Source organism: Dacryopinax primogenitus (assembly GCF_000292625.1).
Source record: "Dacryopinax primogenitus strain DJM-731 SS1 chromosome Unknown DACRYscaffold_4, whole genome shotgun sequence".
Lineage (NCBI taxonomy): Eukaryota > Fungi > Basidiomycota > Dacrymycetes > Dacrymycetales > Dacrymycetaceae > Dacryopinax > Dacryopinax primogenitus.
In genome coordinates, this window is record NW_024467201.1 from 372,636 (window position 1) to 396,946 (window position 24,311).

Here is a 24,311-nt window from a genome sequence, read left to right on the forward strand (position 1 = left end):
GGCATCATCGTGCTATTTATGTTACTCTCTGCACTTATGCCTGTACTTCAGTATATAGACTCCAACCAACCCATAATCTCCTTATAAGTCTCTGGCGCCGACAGATGCAGATTGACACCATGTCCCGTATTAGGGGGAGAGTACACCGAGGCGTTCCTTGACTTCGGGAAGACCATGTCGTTCGTCAACTGGAGTATCGTCCGATTCATACCAACAGGCACGACATCACACTCTCCACCGCAGAAAGCAAGATCTCTCTCACCCGTGACGAGATGCACCGGCCCGGTGAAGTTACTCGACCCGCCAGAGATAGTGCCCAGAGTGCTGAACACGCCAAGCGCTGCGGGCTGCTCGGTTGCCCTAGCCTGGACGAACGCCCCTGGGTCAAAGAACGGGTAGTAAAAAAACTGGAACTGGTTCCCTTGAGGAAGGCCGGTCATCACGTACGACCCCGGGAGAGAGCTGAATGCCGCTGGATTGACATCCGCTGCTCGGGTGTACAACGCGCCGGCGACGAACAGCGCTCGGGAAGCCAGGCTGTCGCTAAAGCCGGTGAGGATAAGCGTGTCCACTGCAGAGGGGTTCAGTCCGCTCAGCGCTGTGAGCTGGGTGGAGCCGTACGAATGTCCAACGCCGACGATGTTGCTGAATACTGTGGAGTTGATGGAGCCGGAGCGGAGGAGAGTGATGAACTGCATGAGGATCGCGAGATCGGTGGATGCTTGGACGAGACGAAAGCCATCTGAGGGGTGGTGAGACTGACCGGTGCCGAGCCGGTCATACCGGAAGGTCGTCCATCCAGCTGCCGCTGCCGCTTGGACGTACCTACACGGGATAAGCCTCAGATGCATGAAGAATCGCACACACTTACGAGTAGTTCTCCGGTTGATAAGCAAAGTCCCAATAAGACGAATCAAAGCCGATTCCGTGAAGTAGCAGCTGAACCGAACCACTGTGCGTATCTCCCTCCTTGGGAGTACACAGCACGCCGCTGATGTCGAACGTCCCAGCAGTCGTGTTGGTCCCAGTCTGGCTCAGACGCGTAGAATTGGTCGGGCTGGTGAGGAAGGCCTGCAGAGAGGCGGTGATGGTGATCTGGTCGGGGTCGGCGACGATAGACGGCGCGAACGTGACAGCCTCGTAGGGGGGGAGGATGATCTTGTAGGTGTGTCTTGCACAGATCGCATTGGAAGGACCAGCGTAATGATCGCCGTCTCTGGTTGTGGAAGTCGCAAATCCGATGGCGGCGAGGGCAGCGAAAGAAACTACAGTGCTCCAAAACATGCTGGGTGTGGCGCTCTAATTGCAAGATAGTCTAGGACGAAAGGACATAAGGCTTAATATACCGCAGCTGAGGATGCCGAACAAACACAGAACAAACACAGACATATATGTTGACATCGAGCGCTGATCCCATCCGGACAAGAATACGCCGTCACGACATTCTCCAGTGCGGAGTCATCACATATGCCTGAGCAATAGCCCTCCATGTGGACGTCAACATCGTAGGAAGGAAACATGCCGAACACAGGCTTACTCAAATCCACTCAGTGCGGATCACAGTCGATATGCCTGAGAAGAGCTGTCCACATGCGGCTGAATGAATAGTACGAGCTCAACGAACTGCGCAGGTCGACTCATTTCTTCTTTTTCTATGCTGACAGAGAGAAGCAAGCGGGGCCAATCCCTTAGTATTGGGTGTATGACTAAGCTAGCATCTGCAGTAGACGCCCACTCCTATTCCCATGGATTCAGAAGGCAGGAATCTGCATGGAACACCTGAGCAGTGTATTCATCTCATGGTCGATGCATCACTCCGATATGTGCCCGACCTCTGAGTTCATAAATGAGGGGTATTCATTGTTCTATTTACATTGCTCGGATCTGATGTGCCTAGCCCCATACCTCAGTACATGGACGCCAACCAACCCATAATCTCCTTATAAGTCTCCGGTGCGGACAAATGCAGGTTGACTCCATGTCCGGTATTCGCAGGCGAGTATACTGAAAAGTTACCCGACTTGGGGAACACCATATCCCTTGTTAGCTGCAGGATCGTCCCGTCCATTCCTTCGGGTACGATATCGCACTGTGCACCGCAGAAGGGCAGGTCTTTGTCTCCAGTGACGATATGGACTGGACCAGTGAAGTCACTTGCGTCGCCAGAGATGCTTGTCATAGTACTGAACACGCCCAATGTCGCGGGCTGCTCGCTTGCTCTTGCTTGAGCGAACGCACCGTTGTCGAAGAAAGGATAGTAGAAGAACTGAAACTGGTTCCCCTGTGGCAGGCCGGTCATTACGTACGACCCCGGGAGGGAGACGAATTCTGTCGGCCTCACGTCTGCTGCTCGAGAATACAACCCGCCCGCAGTGAACACGCCGATAGAAGATTGATTTGCGCTGAATCCAGTGAGCACCAGCGAGTCCACTGCAGCGGTGTTCTTTCCACTAAGTGCGGCGAGTTGGACGGAACCGTATGAGTGACCGACGCCGACGATGTTGTCAAAAACTGTCGAATTGATGGAGCCTGAGCGCAGCATGGTAACGAACTTCTCGAGTATAGCCAAATCGGTGGGTGACTGGACGGTGCGGAAGCCGTCTGAAGGGTGCTCAGATATGCCCGTCCCGAGGCGGTCATAACGGAAGGTGGTCCAGCCGGCTGCCGCTGCAGCCTGCACATACCTAGCATAGTCAGCCATAAAACCACTGAATAGAGCGCATATACTTACGAATAATTCTCCGGATGATAAGGCAGATCCCAATAAGACGAATCAAAGCCAATCCCATGAACAAGCAGCTGAACCGCGCCATTGTGCATATCCCCTGCTTTCGGTGTACACAGAACGCCGCTGATACCAAACGTGCCGGTAGTCGTATTCGTCCCCGTTTCGGTCATGTGGGTATAGTTTGTCATACTGGTGAGCAAGGACTGGAAGCCAGCAGTGATGAACATCTGGTCGGGATCGGCAGGGATGGAGGTATCGAACGTGATGGCTTGATATGGGGGAAGGGTGATGCTGTAGGTCTGTCGTACGCAGTTCGCGTTGGAGGGCCCAGTATAGTAGGTCGAGACAGAGTTGCTGGTGCCGTCTCGCATCGCGGGAGTCGCGACAGCCACGAAGGCGAAGTAGGCCAAGGAAACGAGGGTGCTGGTGTGCATGTTGGATGTGGTGGTTGTCGAGTGTAGTGAGAGGAGCTGGGGGATCTATAGCACGAAGCCTTATATACCCAGTCGAGCCTTCCAATCTTATCGAGAAAGCCAGACATCTGGTCTTACAAGCTCGTGAAAGGATGACCATCGAGCAAGTCTGAGCCAATCGTTCTCCCCGTCAGACATCGTTCCCAGGTACTCTTCCCACAGCTGTCCCCAGAGCGAGTTGGCAATCGAGACAGACCCCATGTGCAATGAGATATTTAGCCTTGGACATCAGGCCTGGTAGAGAAAGCAAAAGCGAAACAGTCGAGTTACAAGTCAGTTCGAGTGCCAGATGGTCGTTCGTGCAAAACAAAGGAGGGCGCGTTGATCACGTGCGAGTTCCCACGTCTAGAACCAGAGTAAGTTGGCAATCCAGATGACGACAAGCTATCGCATCTGCAGTATAACATTTGACCTTAACCATGCGCCTTGTTTGACAAGGAGAAGCTAAGACAGTCCCGTTGCGAGCCAGTTCGAATTGTGTGCAAATGGTCGTACTGAAACACAGGGATGCAAAAATCACGTGCAAACAGTCCGCGATTGGTGTCGTTACATACAAAGCACGTTTGCCATCCGAACTAAATTGAGGCACAACAGGGTTTCCCCTGAAATATTCGACCACCACCCCTGTGCTTGACCAATTGATCAATTGATACCGGTCAGATCTGCTGGGGCTTGGTCGATCTCTGTCCCACCAACTGAATGAAAGGCGACCCACCATACAACTTTCCTAGCACATCTTTTACTTCTTCATCTCCGGAGTATTCTTTGTGATATCCTCGAACGGCAGCCTTGGGCACATGATGCCACCCGCACCCGCTACTCCGATTGACGACGATAAACTCAGAAACGCGGCGTTATAATCCTTCGGCTTTGGGTACGGTGGAGGATGGAGCAGCTTGACTGTGCGCACTGGTTGCTCGTTCGCTTTAGTGGAGGACATTATTTGCGTATGCGGGTTACTGGGAGCGCACAGAGTGAATGGCAAGGATACAGGGAACGATACGTGAGTCGTTGTCAAGGCTGTCAGATGAGGTAGATATACCCCAGTGGATTGCACCGCACCAGTTGGGGGCTTTGTCAGGCCATCCGGCAAGAATAAGCCCCTTTAGTCACATGCTACAATGGCCTTCCGTCTAGTGAAGTCTGTGGTCCTTGACCTCCAGACGGAGATTGGTCTTCATCAGATTGTAGTGTGTGAAAAGAACCTAAGCGTTGTCAGAAGATTTGGCGGCGAATCCAGCGTCGAAACTCAGCCGAGTTCAAGCATCCACCTGCGTAGGTAATGTCCTGATATTAACCAAAAACTTCCAGAAAGATATGAGGGAACTCGATGATCATCAAAAGGCGGTGCTTTACTGGCTTTATCATGGCACAACGGACGATCGGTCCCCGCCGAAGACAGGGCACAAAAGAATACAATATTCGTGATACAAGCGTCACGATATTCGATCCACATGAAAAGAAGTCTAGGTAGCGGGCTATCACGCACCGCTTCCTCATGGTCTTAGAATCCCCACAGTTAACGTTGTACGCCCAAGATAGCAACGACCCATGAATTGTTCCACGTCCGACATGTTTCGACTTCTCCACCCTTGCTCTGGAGGACATAAAGCGTTCTTAGTGAGTGTTGTATTCTCTTACCCGTCTTCCCGTAGTTGACTTCTACTATGGCCGGTGAAGACGATATGCTGTATGATCGACATGATGGTTTCGACCGGATCAAAACTGTTAATGTTCTTCCCTTGTCAGCAGACATCGTGGAGGGCTTAAAGCCATACGAACTCTCAGTACTTGGTTTCGATCTCGCTGCCTTTGATCTACTTCAGGATGCTGCTATTGCGACCCACAAGAAGCCTGACTTGTTCTTCAAGCATCGTCCACCGACTGAGCAGATGGCACAGATGTACTCCGTGTCCGGCTCAGAAGACAAGTCTCCCAAGCGTCGCACCTACTTCCCTATTTCGGGTGGTCGCACGATCACTGACTGGACACCGCTACTGGGCGATAATCTTAGCGGACAGTACAGGAAAGGAGGGACAATCTTCGGTATGGACTTGAACGGAGACGAGATCTTCCAATTATGGCGTTATTGGGAAGACGAGGCTCAGGACAAGCCATTCGATCGGGTCCCTCTGGAGCTTGCAACTAACCCTGGTCAAGGGAGGGTCGAACGTCTGACCAACGATTCCTTCAAGTACTTGTCTCCTGTAATATCGAAACAAGGACGAGGCAGCTTCCTTGCGTTCAGTAGCAACATGGAGAATAACAAAGACAGCAAGATCTATATGATTGATCTCCGTAATCCGGGTTGGGATCCAGTGAAGATCTTCGACAATCCCGGAGGCAACACAGTCGCATCGTCATTCTCTGCCGATGAGAGATATCTCATCGTCTCCCGAGGCATCTCAAGCTTGAACATTCCTCGCTTTGTTATTGACCTGCAAAACCCTGCAGCTCAACCCAAGCAAATTCACCTTCCTGGTATAGATCCGACCACGACGGTGGCTATCAGAAGTGCACTCTTCTCACCTTGTGTTGGTAGCACGGAGATTATCCTTGTCACCGACGCATACGGCGACTTCGCGAGCATTGTTCTATATGAGCTAGCGACAGGCGCAGTTCAGCATCTCACCACACCAGACCCATCCTTCAGAGCGATCTGCCCCATCCCCTGGGATGTACAACTGCAAGTCCTCACTTCGGAGTGTGCGCTCTTCACTGCGAACCGAGATGGCTATTGCGATGTGTATCGGTATGACATGGTATCAAAAAAGGTCAACCAAGTTATTCTTCCCGGGGCCGGCACGGAGATCCTCACCGCTGCGATTTCCGATGAGGCCAACGGGCGACCTCATACGATTGTTGCCAGCTTCACCTCTCCACACTTTGCTTCCCGCGTTTCCGAATTGGATCTCTCCAGTCCGGAGGCGCCGAAGCTGACTCCTTACGTTGCTTGCCAGACAGGAAAGCCGGGATATCCCACTTCAGATCCTGTGCTTATCCGGTACAAGAGCTTCGACGGGTTATCCATTCCTGCTTGGGTATACATGCCGACTCAAACGCATAGAGAAAGCAAGGTTCCCTGTGTGATTTCCATCCATGGTGGCCCATCAATTCAAGCACGGCCAAGCTTCCGAGTGTGAGTATTCCCAACCTCACTGAATGCGTTAAATCTGACATGCATGCCCAGATCGCTTAATGGTTATCTCGTGAACGAAATGGGAACAGCCCTCATCATGCCTAATGTGAGAGGAAGCTCCGGATATGGGAAGGCGTACGAGAAAGCCGATGACGTATACAAGCGTGAGGATTCCGTGAAAGATATCGGCGCACTCCTCGAACACATTCGGACATCGATGCCCGATATCGATGCCTCCCGAATTGCAGTCACAGGTGGATCGTATGGTGGCTACATGACATTTGCATGTCTGTTTCACTATTCTCCTTTGATTCGGTGCGGTGTCGCTTCGTGTGGCATTGCTAACTGGGTCACTTTTCTGGAGTCGACCCATCCGGCCCGGCGGGCTCATCGGCGGTACGATATAGTCCATCTCAGCAGCTTTGCGGTATTGACTAGATATCAGAATCGAGTATGGCGATGAGTCGCATCCTGAAGTTCGCAAATTCCTCGAGAGCATTGCACCGGTCAATCATGTCGATGAAATCAACGTACCGCTTTACATGCGAGTGCCGATTACTGCTTTTCAGTTTGCCTTCTCATTCTGACAAACATATATGCAGCTCTCAGGGCGAGCAAGATAGTCGAGTCCCGCTTAGCGAAGCCGTCCTCATGTTCAACAGGGTTCGGGCCAAAGGACTCGAGACTTGGCTAGTAGTGGGAGAACAGGAAGGACATGGGTAGGTTCCAAAGCTGCCAAACGAGCGATGCCTTGACTTCGTAATGCAGATTCAAACAGAAGAATTGCATCGAATTTGTAAATGCAAGCAAGGTAGCTTTCCTCAAGAAGTGGCTTCTTGAAAGTGACCCACAGCCCTCTGTTGGACAATGCAACGATTAGTATTCGACGCTTCTAGGAATTTAGGGAGATAGACACGTAGCCCTGTGACCGTGTCGTGATAGTACAAGTTTTGACGTATCAATTTGACCATTCAAAGGGAGCGACGAGCTTTTCTCTCTGGAGGGGCCTATCTTTGGGGTTTGATTGCCAACTCCCGTGAATCATGTTCATTTGACGGTCTGGCCAGTGCGTGGCTTGAGCGCTTCGTCCACTCTGGAAAAAAGAGAACATTTTCATTGCGCAAATACGATAGGTGACCTAGGCCCAATATACTGCAATATATCTAGCTGGGTATACATGCAAAATATAGCGAAAAATGCCACTTAACAGAACACGTACCCGAGATCCAGGCCATCGGGGACACATCACATCAGACCGCCAAGGCCGAATAGACCAGGGTTTGAATACGCCTACATAGCGGTCAGCGAGGCAGTGAGCACAGAAAGGAAGGTGACATACCATGGGTCTCATTGGCGGATGTGGGCTTGCCCCAAACTGGCGGTACTCCCTATCACCCTTTGCATCAATTCTGACGAACGCGCCCTTGTTACCTCCCTGATCACAATAATTGGGTGCAGAGAAGACGGTCGTACACAGCCCGTTGTGCTCGATCTCATAACCCTCCTGCCGGACCTCGTGACTTCGCAGGATACCAGTGACACCATTCAGCTCGCACCAGCGACGAGTGACGTCTGGCCCAAAGCCGAGCCCGACACCGCGCTTCGATGGACCGCGTCCAGGCAGAGGTTGGGGATCGGTCCAGAGCATCTCACACATAATCCCCTCCGTTCCGGGCTGCTTGCCGAACCGTTGTACTTGGCGGATGTCGTCCAACGTTACGTTGTCCTTCGAGAAGAGACCGCCGTGGACGACAAAGAATCGCTTCTTTCCTTCGGGTGATAGGATGGGCTTGATTCGTTCGGACGAGGGGGGCAGAGTGCATGTGATGAGTGTCGATAATGGCAATGCGGTGAACACATCCTCGAAGAGCTATACGATAGTCAGGACTCAGCCAATCTTTAAAGGAGGGATTACATAATACTTACATTGTATGTCATCTCTCCGAGCTTGTGTTTGCACTCCCCTTCGAACCCGTACACCTTGTTTAGATCCTTCGCCTCGTGGTTTCCGCGGTTCAGGAACACGCGGTTCGGATACAGCCACTTGTATGCGAACAGAGTTGTCACGATCTCGACCGACCAGCTTCCTCGGTCCACAAAGTCACCATTGAAAAGCATGCAATGGGTCTCACTTGGCGGTCCTGTTAGAGATAGAAGGTGCATAAGGTCGTAGAACTGGCCTGCAAAGTTGTCAGCCGATATTCAATCACATATTGCAAGGGATATACCATGCGTATCTCCGACAACATCACATGTCACACCCTTCTCCAGCACAACATCGGCAATCGTTTCCTCCTTGCTGATGATCGAGTGACATCCCAGGATGATCTCCCATACAAATCGCCTCGGGATGCTCTTCCCCTCCTTATACCACTGGATCATGGCGTCCACAAATTCCTTGGTGATCTCGTAGCTTCCATCTGCCGTTCTGCTCATTGGCGGTCCTACATATCCAGCATCTGGTTCGCATGCACCATCTTGGATTTGCTTCATGCACTTGTCGACAAACGATTGCTCTGCGCCAGCATCGATCGCCTTCTCGAAGGCAATCCGACGAACGAGCTTCGTTGCTGCTTCTAGCTGGGAGCGTGCAAGGGCATTGGAAGGTTCAATTGCAATGATCTTGCGAAAGTCTGAAACAGCCTTTTGTGGTTGGAGCACAGATAGGTAACAGAGCGCTCGACGGTAGTATGCTTTCACATAGGTCGGGTCTAACTCGATTGCCTTGGATGCATCAGCCATTGCGAACCCATGTTCTTCGAGCTTCATTCGAGCAAATGCGCCTGATGTTTTTGATCATTAGCAGACAGATATTACTTGCTTGAAGAACCACGCACGATTACAGAACAACGTTGCATCCAGCGGATTTTGTTCCAGCGCTCTTGTGTACAGGTCTACGCTCCCCTTGAAATCCTGTACCTGGAACTTCTTGTTCGCCTCTGCCTTGAGCTTTCCCGCTGCAGCGCGCTCCTCGTCAGAGACGTGGTCTTTGAGCGAAAGCCCAGCCATTGCAGGATCGTCGCCATAGGACGAATCGCTGTCGAGGGACATGTCGCTCATCGTCGGCGATGGTGGTACCGACATAGATGAACTATCGCTTCCCGAATCGGCCATTACAGAGGTGTTTTGCGATGGGAAGATTAATACTAGCAAATATCGTCAAGATGCAAGTCGTGTGCAACAGGAGGCGTCGTTGCTAGAAACTTCGTGAGAGATGTATCACCTAGTCGGGCAAAGTGGCGAAAAAAGTTCGGGCGTCCCTTCTCTCGCAAGTTCGTGCGCCTCCGATCTCTCCGCGGATCTCGGCATCCGGCATTCCAGCTGTTCGCTGCGGTGCCTGAGGACAAGCTCTGATAGTTCAAGTTTACCATGTTGAGAGTTCTAGTTCAGAAAGTTTAGTTGGGAACCTACAACTGACTAGTTCTGATATGCACTGCATTATCTTCGAATTACCCACCATTATCGGACAAGAATTTCATATTTAGGAATTCGATGGAGGCTGATCAAAGCCAGGGTCCTCGCTTAGCGAACATTAATTCCTTTTCCTTATTTTGTTACGTACAATCAACTATTTCTCCACAATGCCCTCATTCGTGTCTACAAATTTGAGCAAGGGGCAACCTACTGCTTCAGCGCGCTGATGATCGCTTGAGTGACCTGTTCAGTGTTCGCCTTGCCACCAAGATCTCCCGTGAGTGGACCATGCTCGAGGACATGCTCGATGGCCGACATGAGGCCATCGGCCGCCTTCTCCTCACCCAGCCAGCGAAGCATCTCAGCAGCAGACCAGAAGGTCGCAATGGGGCTAAATCATGAGCATCAGCAATGCGAATCGATATCAAATACAGTAACACGTACTTTGCGATGCCCTTCCCCATAATATCGAACGCAGCTCCATGCACAGGCTCAAACAGGCCGGGCGCTTTCCTCTCGGGATCAACGTTCGCACTGGGAGCGATCCCGATCGACCCGCTGAGTGCAGCCGCAAGGTCTGAAAGAATATCACCGTGCAGGTTGGTGCAGAGGATGACGTCCAACGACTTCGGCTTCTGCACCATTCGGATCGTCACCGCATCGACAAGCATCTTGTCCCACTTGACGTCAGGGAAGTCTTTAGCCACGTCGTAAAACACCCTATATCTGTCTTAGACCGATACCGATCGACAAACGGAAGTTCTACGTACTCGTCCCAAAGGACCATGCCGTGCCTCTGCATAGACTTTAATACCTGTTTACAGCTGAGTGGGTGTATGCGCACCATAGCATTGCTCTTCGTCACGAGCGTCAACATCTTCCTCGGCCTCTGCCTCGCAAGCTCAAACGCGAACCTCATGTGTCTCTCAATACCAAACCTGGTGAACACTGCCAGTTCCGTGCCTAGCGCATACGGTGTGCCAGTGTGCGAGCGCCCGCCCTGTCCGCAGTACTCGCCCTCGCAGTTCTCACGCAGGATGAGCCAGTTAAGGTCTCCCACTTCACAGTTGGCCAGAGGGGGCTTCACACCTTTGAAGATCTTGGAAGGGCGAACGTTTGAGCCCAGCTGCAGTCCCTGGCTAGAGAAGGCGTAGTGGTGAGCGACGGCGACCAGTGGACTTATTTGAATCAACGCACCGAATTGGTAGCAGTAACTCCCACAAGCTGATATGATCGGGGATGTCAGGAGCACCAACAGCACCAAAGAAGATCCTGATATCATTGGGTCAATAATATCCACTATATCCGACAGTTCACAGCTCACGCATCATGCGCCTTCAATATCTCCAAAGCATCAGGTGGCATGTATCTCCCATTCTTCTTGTAATAGGCTGAGCTCCAAGGCAAGTCTGTGTACTCGAACTTGAAACCGAACAGCGGCTGCATCACCTCAAGCACCTTGATGCTTGCCTCGATAACTTCTATGCCGATACCATCTCCGGGAATGCATGCGATCTTGTGCGCGTTGACCATCTTGCCTGAGTACATCGTTGTATTTGATGGAGTTATTTTACAATTGATATATACGAGGGCGTTGTACAGCTAAGCGAGAATGAGGAGAGGCTCCGAGCTGGAGAGGTCGGGATAGTTCGGTCGTTTCATCTGTATGAGTCTCGCCAGCGTTTACGGTGGAGGTTTGTGTTCGCGCTTAAGTTGGACCGAGGTAGGGTTAGGGTTCCTGTCTGATCCCTGGCTTCCCGAGTATGGTCTTCGCGAAGCTGAGGCATTCCGTGACATTCTGATCACTTCCTTATAACGGGCACCTAACAATTGGCTAGTATGAGTATGAGGGACACGAGGAAAGAACATCTCTCTCGAATGTCGTATATAAGTGATCCTTTTGAAGGGCTGGTCCAGTTGCTTCTAGCGCGCCTTAGGCCTGTTCCAGGTGCACCGGGTGTTGAACGACACATATCACCGCCCCCTCCAGTATTCGACCACTTTCGACTGACAGATGGATCCGATTGTGGGCTGGGCAACTCTGATACACTGCATGCTGATAGGCTCTCTATTTCTCTCATGATTGCCTAAGCTACTGGTCATGACATGACTGAGACCGTCACCCCTAACTCGTTCTTTCGAAATGTCAAGTTATTGGAGAACTGTCATTATGTCATGCGAATCAGCGACATATACATTGACATTACGTGAAATAGTCCCGCATGACTGGGCGGGCCAGGTTGTTTCTGACGGGGTTTTTCGCTTACTGATCTTCATTCAGGCTGGAATAAGGACCTTCACGTTCTTTCATAACACCAGATCAACCCGCTCCGGAGTTGGTTGCCATCTCGATACCCGTTCTTGCCACCCTTCTTATGCATCCGAATGTCTAGGAATTCAGTCTGCCATGCGTGCCGAACGATCGGAAGCGAACAACGGTAACCCCGGTCTCGGCCGTGGGGCGGCATCCTGGCCCGAATTTTCTTCTCAAGAAGAGACGATGAAGTTGGATGAACGCGAATATTTTGTTCTTTCTCAACAAACTTGGCAAGAAAGGTCATTGTTGCTTCGCTGCATAACCTTCGTCAGAGTTACCATGTTCAGGCACAGTCCTGATCCCGATAGAGTACCCTTTGTCAAAATAAACTCTCGCGGGCCGTCAGGGTCCCTTCCTTTTCACAGCTCGGGCCGCTCGCCCCGGTTCGCATTCAAATTTCTTCACGATGGCTTCACCTTCATACCAATCGTTGGCGACCGAACTGCTCGATGGAATCGATGAAATGGGGCGGGCGGGCGTTGCTCATGATGTCCTCTTATCAGTTTCTGGACTCGCCGTGGCCGCAGGGTTCTTTCCATACATGTCTTGGGCGGCAGCTGGTGGAACCTTTCGGCCCACCCACGTCCTCATCCGGAAATGAATATTTCCGACTGTATTGCAGGACAGGGGAGAGCAAAAAACCAGCTGGAGCACAAGGAAAAACCCCGGACTGGTTACTGTTCCGTTGCTTTTTAGTGCGCGTGCGCCGGAGGTACATCTCCTAGCGTGCCTCGGTCCAATCCATAGAAGAGGGAACTGGAACACCTGTGGGCCGTTTCTCTTCCTCTTTCCCCGCACTCCTTCATGCGTTAGCACCTATACCACCATCAATAGTACTGTGTTAGAGCTCGTGTACCCGCCTGGACTGTCAACCTATTCTCACTGCTAATCATGTCGTCAAACTCAACAACACCATTCGATCCGGACACCTGGTCTTATCTCAACAACGTACTTGGTGCTCACTATGCGCTGGTCGCTGCCTTTGCATGGCTTGCCATAGATTGGTTGTTGTGTATGGGAATGGAGGTCCGTTGGAGGTACATTTTTGCCTTGGAACCGAAGCTGAGCAGCGACAGATGAAATACATCTGGACAGCACCATGGGGCTCAACAAAGGGTTTGTACCTTTTCACTCGCTATTTCGGTCTAGCAATACTGGCACTTCTCGTGATAAGTAAGTGCTCTGTCAACTGTACCCAGAAATCGTCTAAATGCGAGGCAGCGTTCAACCTGAGTAACGTGAGCCCTTCGATGTGCATCGCGTTCTTCCAAATCGGCACTTGGGGAAGCGTATGGATGATGGGTACTGTCTCCTGTCCGTGAAATTCCTTATCGGTCCCATCGTGCTGCTGATCTGATCGATATGCAGACATCCTCCTCCTGCGTATTCACGCCATGTACGCCCGTAGCAGGCGTGTAGGCATCTTCTCCGTTGTTATCTACTTTGCCCACTTGGTCGCTGCTTTTGGAATCCTCGGCGTGTCCGTACAAAAATCCTACAGTGTGTGCCTTCTTGGTACATGCACGATTAGCTCATCCGCGTACAGCCCCACCGGACACCCTTGCCGAGTTCCCGACGATGACAGGCTGCTTCGTGAACCAGAGCAATCCGATCCTGGTCACATACTGGATCTTCCGTCTCTTGTTTGATGCCATTCTCCTGCTCATGGTGGGATACAAGACTGTATGTTCTTCCCTTTCTCAGGACGCCCGCACGCTCACAATCTTCACCAGACCCATCGTTACGTCTCCTACTCCGGCATCGATCTCCTCGACGTGATGATCAAAGACAACGTCTCGGCGTTCATCTTTATCTTCTGCGTTCAGTCCATCAACCTCTTCGCCTCCCGCCTCGCACCCGTCGAACTCTCCGGGGTCGGCCTCCCCTTCTCCATCGCCACGGATATAATCATGTCCACGCGCCTGATCCTCCATATCCGCGAAGCCTTCTTCGGGACTGACGACGAGGAGGAAGAGCAAGGCCTGGACTTCAAGGATATCCCCATGAACCCGCTTCTAGCTGCTAGCAGGAGGGACAATAGGGACAGGGAGGCCATGTCCGCTCTGCGCAGCCAGAACCGCGGGAGGCATAACAGCACCTTCATTGGCGGCTTTGAAGATGACGACGATACGGAGCGCGCACCGGGTGTCATGGTTACCGTTGAAATTCAGCGTGATGAGCCCGGAGCGAGGAGGAGCACGTTTGCCAGGCAGCCGAGTGCGGGCAGCTTGGATACCGTCGATGAGGACGCCAAGCGAGGGGATTTTGGGGAGGCGTACTGAGCGCTTCGGGAGGGCAAGGAGGGATTTGAGTAAAACAAGCACACAATTGCCCGCACACTACTATGCCACTCATTTTGTCGTCCATTACGTTCTGTCTGTTGTTTTGTTCGCTCTTATTCTCTTGGTCTGTTTTCTGGGTTCAGGGACGCTTCTTATCGCTTAATATACAAGGCGCGTATGGTATTACGCTTGCGTAGATGCGGGTGGGAATTAGATGAATCCAGGGATGTTGCAGAGAAATAATTTATGATCCCCCAGCAGGTGCTGAGGGGTTCGGAACGCTGAGTGTGCCACTGTGATGGCGAGGAAAAATTCGGGAGGAGAGTGAAGAGGGATCAGGGCTGTGCTAGACTTGCTTGATCGATGAAAGAGTGAGGAAGTTGCGCAATGGAGGTTTGGGCATCGTATGGAAACGCTCATTCGATTGGCAGAATACTGTACACTGCAAGCCCGCGAGAACAGAGCCCCACGTCATAGATACGCATGACATCTGCCGCATATATTCAGCAATCTCCCTAGTGACAACCCAAAGAACGTACGTACCATGCAAAACACCAAGCTCTACAGACCCCAGAGCGTGCGCTCACTTACCCGCTGGGCCTAGCCTGCTCACCCCCGCTCCCCTCAGCACTTCCCAGAGCTTTCCCTGCTCGTGCAGCGCTTGGAGGTCGTCGCTTCCCCCTATAGAGTGGCCGCCTATGAAGACGTTGGGGAAGGTGGAGTGGTTAGTCAGTTTACTGAGGAGGGACTTGAGGATTGCGGTATCGGCTGTATGCAGGGTCAGTACAGTATATAGAGGTTGAGCAGGGAGCGTACAGCGTAAATCGGCTTCTACGATCGCTGGAGGTGGAGAGAGGCGCAGTTGCACGAGTAGTGATTTTGCCTTCTTGGAGAACCTAAGCGTTGTGAGAAGTGAAGATATTAGAAGATGCCGTAAAGCTTACGGGCAGTATGTCTACGTTGGGAATATCGGAGCAAACCGGTCAATTTCAAACCCCAAGGGTAGTGAGGGAAAACGGTCAAGCGCACCTTGCTGAAGACGACGAGCGGCCGTTCTTTCCCACCTTCATCGAACTCGTGTTCTCCAGCTCGACGTGCTTCCTCCCTCAGCACGTTGGCGACGTCTGCGCCGTCGTCAAGTACCTCAACGGGGAGGGGGAGGGATGGGAAGTGGGTGACGTAGTTGAGCAGTGCGCGGACGGCACGTGCGTTGGGGGAGAGGTCTAGCCGGTCGGCGGGGATGAAAGGAGGGCTTTCGTACTCTCCTGCACCTGCACCTTGTCCTCCTACAAGTGCAGCCCCATCATGCCCAGACCCTAGCGGGGCATACTCCGGCGAGTCGAGCTTCTCTAGGACTGATCGGTGTGAGAATGAGCGGAATGACCAAGCTATGAGAGCGAAAGAAGCAAGGACGACGAGTACGAGACGAAGAGAGCGATGTGAGCGAGAAGTAAGGAGTGAAATGAATGGCGGGTGCTTGTCCGGGTGTGTGACAGGCACTGGGAGTATTCCTGTAGGCATCTTTCTGAGCTGTGAAATTGAACAGATGATTGACAGGGGAAAGCCCGGAGAGAGCCAGCAGCCAAGTGAACATACAAAAGGGTCTACTCCCGTGATTCCATGTGACCGCTAAATACCGGCGTACCCACTCCTCCAGAGCAGCACCCCCGCCCTGTCCATCTCTCCTCCTTCCCATCATGCTCAAGCGCGTCCTTCCACGCCCAGCTATCATATCTCGTACACGTCTCGCACCCCCTCTCGTATTCCGTCAACATCGTGCAATGTCTGCTTCTACCGCCGAGTCTGCAGCTCGTCCTGAGCCGGACCAGGTCCTCAAGGACATTGCATCTTATGTTCATCACTATGATGTCACATCTCCCCTTGCTTGGGAGACAGCCAGGCTGTGCTTGATTGATACTATGGGATGTGGGCTGGAGGGACTGAGATTCGAGGAGTGCAACAGACTCATGGGGCCCGTGGTCGAGGGGACTGTAGTGCCGAACGGTGCGTTCCTGGTCTCTGAGAGCGAACACAAGTCTCACAAGAACCATCATTCTGATGCACCCGATCAGGCACCAAAGTCCCCGGTACTTCCTATCAAGTCGACCCCGTCCGAGGCGCATTCAACATCGGCACCCAAATCCGGTGGCTGGACTACAACGACTGTTTCCTCGCCGCAGAGTGGGGTCACCCTTCCGATAACCTCGGAGCGATCCTTGCCGTCGCCGATCACCTAGCGCGCAAGGGCCAGCCGCTTACAGTGAAGCAGGTGCTGGAGGGTATGATCAAGGCCCATGAGATTCAGGGGTGCCTTGCGTTGGAGAACGCCTTCAATCGGGTTGGGCTCGATCATGTTGTCTTGGTCAAGGTTGCCAGTGCCGCAGTGGTTAGCAAGATGCTGTATATTTCTCTCTTCCACAGGCCATGTGAAGCCTGCTGACGACCCGTTCTCAGCGGCCTGTCCGAAGCCCAAACCATCGACGTCGTCTCGCAAGCCTTTGTCGACGGGCAGTCCCTGCGTACCTACCGTCATGCACCCAACACCGGTTCCCGCAAGTCCTGGGCAGCCGGTGATGCCTGCTCGCGCGCCGTGAACCTCGCCCTCCTCGTGCAGAAGGGCGAGATTGGTCTGCCCTCAGTCCTGACCGCCAAGACTTGGGGGTTCTACGACGTCCTCTTCCGCGGCGAGCCGTTCAAGTTCCAGCGGCCCTATGGCAGCTACATCATGGAGAATGTGCTGTTCAAGATCTCCTACCCGGCAGAGTTCCATGCCCAGACAGCGGTGGAGTGTGCCATGGTCGTACATGAAGAGCTGAAGGCGCTCGGGAAGACCAGTGATGATATCAAGAGTGTGAGGATCAGGACTCAGGAAGCGGCCATGAGGATCATCAACAAGGAAGGCCCGTTGGACAACTTTGCTGACAGAGAGTGAGTCTTATCTCACTGTCTTCCATGTTTCGTCCATTGGCTTCGTGCAGCGAATGCTGACTCGCCCTCGCAGCCACGCAATCCAGTACATGGTTTGCTACCCGCTCATTCACGGTCGCCTCACCACCGCCGATTACTCAGACATCGCCGCCTCTGACCCTCGGATCGATGCCCTCCGCGCAAAGACCTACTGTGTCGAGGACACGCGCTATTCCACAGACTATCATGATCCCGAGAAGAGGAGCATCGGGAATGCCCTCCTTGTAGAGCTGGAGGATGGGCTAGTCTTGCCCGAAGTGGCGATCGAGTATCCCGTGGGGCACAAGAGGAGGGTAAGTCCACAATTCTCTGGTTGGAGAAAAAATGCTGATGTTTGTGTATGATAGCGCGAGGAAGGCACGCCTCTCCTCATGGACAAGTTCAAGCGCCACATTGGCCACTGGTTCACCCCCGAACACCAGCAGACGATCCTCACTGCGGTTGGAGATCTCAGCACCCTCGAAAAGATGCCTGTTGACAAGTTCACCGATCTGTTTGTGAAGCAGTAGGAGCTGCATAAATCGAAATGAGAAAATTGGGCTTGTCATTGCATGTATTGTGATCTGCTAAATGGAATCCTATGCATATTGTCCACGTCGTATGCGTAGGTTGTTGGATGTCGTGTTGGGTTTCTTTTGACCTAAGGTGAGACACCCCTGCCTTTGCCTTTTGGGTTCTTCCAGCCTTGGAAGATGATCACTTCTTCGTCCAAAGACGAACTGTTGGATGTCGTCGAAGTGTTGGTACCGGCTGGAAGTCGCTCAATCCACACGTCAGCATCATCCGATTCTTCTGCGTCGGCCTTCGTCTGTGCGGCCAAGCTCAGTCGAGAGGGGGAAGGGTTCCTTCGCGCACTTTGAGGACGTTGCCAGATCGGGGCTCTAAGGGAGCTAGGCTCGCTGCTGCTAGATGGGAAACGCTTTGCCGGACTGTCAGCCAGACTGTTTTCCTCAACCTCGGACAGGGCGGGTAGGGAGGTCGAGCCGCTCAGACGGGTCATCAGTCGCTTCATCGGTACTGAACGCGGCGCAGAAGGGAGACGAGGTGGAATAGGCGTGAGTTGATGTTCGTGGCTACTATGCTCTCGGATAGGTGATCCCAGCAAGTTTTCAGTCAGTTGCTCTTGTCCTCGTACAGTCTGTTGCTCTCTCCAAAAAGTCTTGAAGGACGAAGACCAGTCAACCGGAGGGGCAGACTGCGTGGTGATGGGAGCAGTCGGTACAGATTGCTCCGACAAAGACCATGTTCTGGCTGCCGCACGTGCCATCCCATTGGCTTGGAGGAGGGTTCGGTCGATATTTGCGGGAACGTATGGCGAAATCGGGGTAACCGGAGTAGCTGGTGTAGTGATTATCTCAATTTCTTCCGGAATGTGCGGTGGAAGGTTGTCGTCTGAGAAAGTGAGGTGAGAAACTGGATGCAGATTGACCGGAACTGGGGGAGAACTCTGTGCCCGAGGTCGTGACGTTATGTGTGTAACCCGTCTGGCGACATTGGGATTCGTATTTGTCATCCTGGACAGCAGAGTTGAGGGTCGTCCATGTCCTAATTCGGATCGGGGATCGCGGGCTGACTGGATATTGTTAGGGGACATTGTAAGGCGTTGTAGTAGGTTCAAGCTTTCTGCAGAGTATGGCACACCAACGATCGGGAAACACGGCGCAGGGGGACGCAGGATAGGAATTTCGTAGGACGAAGGAGCATGCAATTCATGAAAAGGGAGAGCTCTGATCTCCGCCAGTTGCGTCCATTGAGAATCATTCATCGCCTGTACACCTGGACGATCGCTCGCCAGAATAATAGGAGATTGCAGGCCACCCGGCGGAGAAACATAGAGAATTGCTGGATCGATGGTAACTCGCCGCATTTGTGGAGCACTAGGAAAGAATGGAGGGGCATTGGCACGTAACGACGAGCGAATCGGGCTCGAGGTGCTCGACTTGGTGGGAGTATGCGTAGCTGGACTTGAGAGCGTTCTGCGCCGGGGTGCTAAGTCGGCCGCTCTCCGACGAGCCAGCCCATCACTATTCACCACGCCGCAAAGCTTGGGCATTGCCTGAACGACCTCTTCAATTGCAGTCTGCAAAATATCTGATTTGGCCTCCGAAGCAAGCGGCATGCCTATTTCTTCACCGTCACCGGCCGGGTGTTCTGACTTCGGGGGTTCGTGCTCAAGTCCCCAGACGATTCGATGCAGCGTCGCCGGCTCTTCTACAATGATGCCCTCGGCCCCGCTAGGTGGTGTGATCAGACAAGATCGAAACACTGGAATACAACGTACGACGGACACCTCGCGTAAGGAAGGGAGAGGGGGCCATGCAGAGCTGGAATCGCTTTTGGAGGTGAAGGTTCTAACACAATGTCCTCTCCAGGCTTGTCAGTCATGTAGAAACTCTCAGAAGTTATCGAATTCGCCAGAGTGATATCTAGAGCGGCGCGGTGCAAGTTCGGTGTAGGAAGACTTTCGCTATCATCATCCGTTTCCATTGACGTCAATGAGCTGGAGTCAGAGAGCCCTAATGAGGCGGCCCGCGCATGAGAGAGTGATCTACCAGTGAGGGCAGCCTCAGCGTCTTCCATATCCAGCAGCATCTCCGCTTCTTGCAGAACAGCCGCGTAAGCAAGGGCAGCAAGACTGTCTGACACAGCACGGGGTCTCGTAAAATTCGTAGGAACAGCGCTGTCAGCAGTGGTAGGCATTGAGACAACGCGTCGTCCAAGTGCGAGAGAAAGATCAGTTGATTGAACGGCAAAAACATCTTGGTTGTCGTCCATCTGTTCGAGAGGGCGAGGTATATGCAGCTTACTAGGTGGATGTCCAATATAAGAGCGTAATTGTAGTTCTTCCACCGCATCGGCATTGAACAGCTCCTCCTCGCCGAGCGCAAACAGCGTCTTGGAACGAGGCCTGCCGCGACCGACCTGGCTATATGCGCGTTGTTTCGTAGGAGTACGAAGCGAATAAGTGGATGGAGTGGGAGTAGTAGACCGAGAGGGAGGAGTGATCGCAGTCAATACAGAAGTTGTCGATCGCCGAGGAGGTGTGCGAGGAGGGGAAGGAGAAAAGTCAATCAGATTAGGAGAAACAGACAAGCGTTGTGGAGTTAATGGTGGACTAGGAGGGTCCGTTTGCACACCGACATCGCGATACGTTCTTCTGTCTTCACTAGAAGTACGTTCGTGACAAGTAGAGCACGCGAAATTGTTAGAATCGACAGCCAGGTCGATTGATAAGCCAGTTGCATCGACCGCTGGTGATGCAGCGGCTTCAGCCATTTTGATGACAAGAACCAGGAACAAGAAGGAAGTTATTCACACAGGAGAGGAGCGGCGGGTGCAGGGAACTCGGAGTATCACAATAAGCCAGTTTCGCAAAACGTGGAATGTCTAATGGTCGTACTTTCCGAGACGATGGTCGGGAAGCAAGGTGCAATTGGACGCGTCCCTTTGCACGACGCGTCTTTGACGCGTGTTCATGTGCAGTGGTTCTTCTCATCTGCTCATCATGTCCGCGCATCCAGCTGTGATACCCAAAGGTCAGTTGGACAGAAATGTCCAGTAAAACCCATTCCGATGATTCTACAGAACTTCTATCCTATGTTGAAGCCCAGAATACTTCGCGTTGTTTACGCCTACCACATCCTCGAACAGGCCTCCCTGCCTTATTTCTTCCCTTCAGCAGGCCCGCCTCCGCAGATGGAAAAACAGGTGCGAATGGAATTCTCGAGCTCCAATCAATTTCTCCCGATGCAAAGAGGTCGTGGTTTATGACTCCGGGAGAGCTCGTATCAGGTCCGTTTATTGCTGCCCAATAGCTCCGGATTTTGATTGATGGCGTAGATGGCAAGCTTCTCGTCCTGGCGCCCATTGATCCGATATTCCTCCTCATTCCACTTCTGCAGCTCTTACCGGTTTGCATGTTCACTATCATGAAACAGCGCGTCTGAACCTGTCCATAGGAAGGCACGAATGCTCGATACCTGCCGCATCAAGACCTTGTGGACGAGATAGCCAATGTCTTCATCAATTCACCGCCAACAACAGAGGATGCTTCTGTAATAACACCAGTTATCGATGCCGCAGATATTTCAGCAATGGGAGAGGTGGGTTGTGTTTGCGAAGCCCTGCGGCGAATATGTGACGTAAAGGGTACGTCCGTCTGGCGCTCTTCGAATGCATGTTAACGCGGGGCAAATAGAACCTGCACCTGAACTTGAAGTATTCAAATTCGCACCTCCTAAAGCTATGGATATGCTACGAGCGAAAGTATCTGCGATGTCTTCGGCTTCAACGTTCGCGACGTTCCCTTCATTACAGCGGTCGTTGGCGAAGGACGGTCTGGCAGTAGGCATAGACAATGCTGGAACGGACGAACTGCTACTCTCTCGTAAGTACAACTACATGTAGCGCATATATCTCAGGAGTTAATGTTGACGATGTCATATTAGAGGCAAGAACGAAGGCTTCATGCGAGCTTCTGTCTCAGTATCTTTCGCCAACCTGGAGGGAGAAGTTACTTGAGTCTTACGAGTGCGTGTAGTCTACGTGGGCTCAGAAGGCTCATCTAAGATGTTTCGCAGCTTCACCCGCTTGGAGGCCCACCTCAAAGCGATCGCCGGTGAGGCCCAAGCAGCAATCACCCGCGCTGGTGATGAGCCGAAACTGAAAGACGCCACCAACGCAACGAACAAGAAGCCCAACAAAGGATCTTTTGGTGTGGAGAAACCAAAGAAGGCCAACGTGGCAGGAATGGCGAAGCTGTCGACATTCTTCACTAAGAAGACATGAGAGCGATGCACAGCCAATGGAGATGGCCGCGCTGTATGACATCGCGATCATTCCACCCTGCAGATGTATAAAGCGTATTGGATCCAGTGGAGCGGGAGAAGGTTGTGAGCACCAAGTCGTGGCTCTGCGTCGGACCCTCCAGACAGAGCCCAATATGTCTCAGGCGGCGGTTGAAAATTCAGGTGAGACGAGAGGAAGATCTCCAAGGACACCTCCCATCGCCTCACGTATACCCAACAAGCCAAGTACCTGAGTTTTATGAGTGAGACGAACATGTCCCTGGTCATGCAAATGGTGTGGAGGTACAAGCGAACCCTGCGAATGCGTAGGAAATCCACTATTATTGTATCCAGTCCACTTAACTGCGAGCTGGCGGGTATGTGATGGAATTACCGATCTTTTTATCGTTATGCACACGCCGTTCATATGGAACACCATCGCTACGTTAATGCCGATATCCCTCGATCCTGTGATTTTCCTATAACAATAGCCTGACAGTGGTGGGAAAGGACCGATCGGCGAAAGTGAGAGAAACGTCACCCTTGACGGCAGAACCCCAGCCTATCACGCGCAGGGATTAGCTCCGGTCGACGACTCTGACGGCGGATGATCATTGGCCAGCGAGGTGGAGGTTGACCTTCTCATAACCCCCATCACCCAACACCACAACTCCACATGGATACGCTTGCGTTCATCGTCTTTCAGGGTGACGCGGTCCAAAGATACGACAAACTCGGCATATAAATACCCGACCCAACCGGTCCCCGGTCAAGACCCAGTGCCTTATCCTTGCTCTTCCTCCCAATCCCCATCTTCACCCCCCACAAGTAACATCTTATCACAATGGCCAACTTCAAGGCATCATATGAGTATCAGCCCAAGGTATGATTGTCTTGACACGTCATCGGGGGTAGACAAGCTCACATCATCATTCATTCAGGGCATGGTCTTCAGGAACCTCGGCCCCAGCGGTCTCCGTGTTCCTGTCTTCTCTCTCGGTGGCTGGCTTACCTACGGTGGTACCGTTAAGGGCGACCCCGTCAAGGAAGTGATGAAGGCTGCCTTCGAGGCCGGTATCAACATGTTCGACACTGCCGAGGGCTACGAGGCTGGCGAGTGTGAGCGTGAGATGGGCCGTGTGGTCAAGGAGTGCGGCTGGCGCAGAACCGACCTCATCATCACTACCAAGATCTTTTTCGGTGTGAGGAGGCCAGGCCCGAATGACAAGGGGTTGAGCAGGAAGCATCTGATCGAGGGTCTGAACGAGTCACTGGAGCGTCTCCAGATGGACTATGTTGACGTCGGTACGCATATATGCGCCCAAAACTTCCCCATCAGCCCTAATGGTTCATTGTAGTTTTCGCCCATCGTCCCGATGTTACTGTGCCAATGGAGGAGATCGTCCGTGCCTTCGACTACCTGATCAACTCCGGCAAGGCGTTCTACTGGGGTACCTCCGAGTGGTCTGCTCGCCAGATCGAGGAGGCAATGAACATCTCCGAGAAGCTCGGTCTCATTGCTCCCATCTGCGACCAGGTCCAGTACAACTGCTTCCACCGTCAGCGGTTCGAGAGCGAGTACGACCACCTGTACAAGAAGTACCAGTATGGTACCACCATCTGGTCTGCTCTCGCTTCCGGTATCCTTACCGGCAAGTACAACGATGGCATTCCCGCAGATTCCCGTTTCACAACCAATGCCGACTTCTTCAAGAACACCATCGAGCAGCTGCAGAAGCCCGAGGGGCAGGAGAAGATCGAGAAGGTGCGCAAGCTCACCAAGCTTGCTGAGACCAAATACGGCTGCACTGTCGCGACCCTCGCCCTTGCTTGGGCTGCTGCTCACCCAGGTGCCTCCACCGTCATCCTTGGTGCCTCCAAGCCCCAGCAGGTGTACGACAACCTGAAGGCGCTCGAGATCATTCCCAAGCTCACCCCTGAAGCTCTGGCTGAAATCGATGATATTCTGGACAACAAGCCCGCGGCGGAGCCCAACTACGGCCGTGGTGTTCGTGGTGCCCTGGTTTAAATGCTGAAGGATATCTAATATATAGTGATGGCTATAGAGTCAAGGAGACAACATGATCTTGACAGGTAAAAATAGTCGCTCATAGCGGGACATGGCACGTCGTGTAGATCCTTTCGATCACATATGTTGTCTTTTAGTGTGAATATGAAATATGATAGACCTCTCGATGTGTGAT

At 52.6% G+C, this 24,311-nt stretch overlaps 9 protein-coding genes across 9 annotated transcripts; 5 read left to right on the plus strand and 4 right to left on the minus strand.

Moving 5' to 3' along the window:
• Positions 1-47: 47 nt before the first annotated feature.
• On the minus strand, positions 48-2,916 carry DACRYDRAFT_48221 (alpha/beta-hydrolase; the record flags this gene model as incomplete). Its single annotated transcript, XM_040774814.1, has 2 exons — positions 48-825; positions 2,732-2,916. 2 exons carry the CDS (start codon positions 2,914-2,916, stop codon positions 48-50), a joined length of 963 nt encoding a protein of 320 aa, XP_040630977.1.
• A 1,952-nt stretch (positions 2,917-4,868) lies between these two features.
• Positions 4,869-7,220, plus strand: DACRYDRAFT_114497 (alpha/beta-hydrolase; the record flags this gene model as incomplete). Its single annotated transcript, XM_040769831.1, has 5 exons — positions 4,869-6,340; positions 6,392-6,736; positions 6,786-6,908; positions 6,943-7,059; positions 7,109-7,220. 5 exons carry the CDS (start codon positions 4,869-4,871, stop codon positions 7,218-7,220), a joined length of 2,169 nt encoding a protein of 722 aa, XP_040630978.1.
• A 2,642-nt stretch (positions 7,221-9,862) lies between these two features.
• Positions 9,863-11,287, minus strand: DACRYDRAFT_76405 (tartrate dehydrogenase; the record flags this gene model as incomplete). Its single annotated transcript, XM_040776199.1, has 6 exons — positions 9,863-10,145; positions 10,199-10,474; positions 10,525-10,550; positions 10,599-10,893; positions 10,952-11,026; positions 11,079-11,287. 6 exons carry the CDS (start codon positions 11,285-11,287, stop codon positions 9,962-9,964), a joined length of 1,065 nt encoding a protein of 354 aa, XP_040630979.1. The 3' UTR covers positions 9,863-9,961.
• Positions 11,288-12,937: 1,650 nt separating this feature from the next.
• DACRYDRAFT_93526 (uncharacterized protein) lies at positions 12,938-14,567 on the plus strand (the record flags this gene model as incomplete). Its single annotated transcript, XM_040777164.1, has 7 exons — positions 12,938-13,097; positions 13,148-13,244; positions 13,293-13,385; positions 13,440-13,571; positions 13,618-13,754; positions 13,805-14,288; positions 14,551-14,567. Exons 1-7 carry the CDS (start codon positions 12,963-12,965, stop codon positions 14,565-14,567), a joined length of 1,095 nt encoding a protein of 364 aa, XP_040630980.1. The 5' UTR covers positions 12,938-12,962.
• A 369-nt stretch (positions 14,568-14,936) lies between these two features.
• DACRYDRAFT_48120 (uncharacterized protein) lies at positions 14,937-15,248 on the minus strand (the record flags this gene model as incomplete). The annotated part of the gene is made up of 2 exons (XM_040774806.1): positions 14,937-15,121; positions 15,170-15,248. Coding segments are annotated over 2 exons (264 nt in total), but the record flags the coding sequence as incomplete, so codon positions are not given.
• Positions 15,249-16,017: 769 nt separating this feature from the next.
• On the plus strand, positions 16,018-17,913 carry DACRYDRAFT_20737 (2-methylcitrate dehydratase). Its single transcript, XM_040772058.1, has 5 exons — positions 16,018-16,357; positions 16,426-16,753; positions 16,808-17,281; positions 17,355-17,613; positions 17,668-17,913. Exons 1-5 carry the CDS (start codon positions 16,135-16,137, stop codon positions 17,827-17,829), a joined length of 1,446 nt encoding a protein of 481 aa, XP_040630982.1. The 5' UTR covers positions 16,018-16,134; the 3' UTR covers positions 17,830-17,913.
• Positions 17,914-17,960: 47 nt separating this feature from the next.
• Positions 17,961-20,596, minus strand: DACRYDRAFT_105157 (uncharacterized protein; the record flags this gene model as incomplete). Its single annotated transcript, XM_040768048.1, has 2 exons — positions 17,961-19,554; positions 19,602-20,596. 2 exons carry the CDS (start codon positions 20,594-20,596, stop codon positions 17,961-17,963), a joined length of 2,589 nt encoding a protein of 862 aa, XP_040630983.1.
• Positions 20,597-20,825: 229 nt separating this feature from the next.
• DACRYDRAFT_114503 (uncharacterized protein) lies at positions 20,826-22,341 on the plus strand (the record flags this gene model as incomplete). Its single annotated transcript, XM_040769832.1, has 7 exons — positions 20,826-20,856; positions 20,906-21,112; positions 21,161-21,231; positions 21,280-21,469; positions 21,519-21,707; positions 21,769-21,850; positions 21,901-22,341. The coding sequence occupies 7 exons, from the start codon at positions 20,826-20,828 to the stop codon at positions 22,106-22,108; spliced, it is 978 nt and encodes a 325-aa protein (XP_040630984.1). The 3' UTR covers positions 22,109-22,341.
• A 594-nt stretch (positions 22,342-22,935) lies between these two features.
• Positions 22,936-24,291, plus strand: DACRYDRAFT_20738 (voltage-gated potassium channel subunit beta-1 channel subunit beta-1). Its single transcript, XM_040772059.1, has 3 exons — positions 22,936-22,990; positions 23,049-23,412; positions 23,466-24,291. The coding sequence occupies exons 1-3, from the start codon at positions 22,952-22,954 to the stop codon at positions 24,134-24,136; spliced, it is 1,074 nt and encodes a 357-aa protein (XP_040630985.1). The 5' UTR covers positions 22,936-22,951; the 3' UTR covers positions 24,137-24,291.
• Positions 24,292-24,311: the final 20 nt, after the last annotated feature.

What these genes read in the sequence shown, in the direction of transcription:
- DACRYDRAFT_20738 (XM_040772059.1), top strand. Translation starts at nt 22,952, where the DNA reads ATGGCCAACTTCAAGGCATCATATGAGTATCAGCCCAAG. An exon ending in CATATGAGTATCAGCCCAAG is followed by an intron (nt 22,991 to 23,048) that starts GTATGATTGTCT and finishes TCATTCATTCAG; the next exon opens with GGCATGGTCTTCAGGAACCT. An exon ending in GATGGACTATGTTGACGTCG is followed by an intron (nt 23,413 to 23,465) that starts GTACGCATATAT and finishes GGTTCATTGTAG; the next exon opens with TTTTCGCCCATCGTCCCGAT.
- DACRYDRAFT_20737 (XM_040772058.1), top strand. Translation starts at nt 16,135, where the DNA reads ATGTCTGCTTCTACCGCCGAGTCTGCAGCTCGTCCTGAGCCGGACCAG. An exon ending in GGGGACTGTAGTGCCGAACG is followed by an intron (nt 16,358 to 16,425) that starts GTGCGTTCCTGG and finishes GCACCCGATCAG; the next exon opens with GCACCAAAGTCCCCGGTACT. An exon ending in GCAGTGGTTAGCAAGATGCT is followed by an intron (nt 16,754 to 16,807) that starts GTATATTTCTCT and finishes ACCCGTTCTCAG; the next exon opens with CGGCCTGTCCGAAGCCCAAA.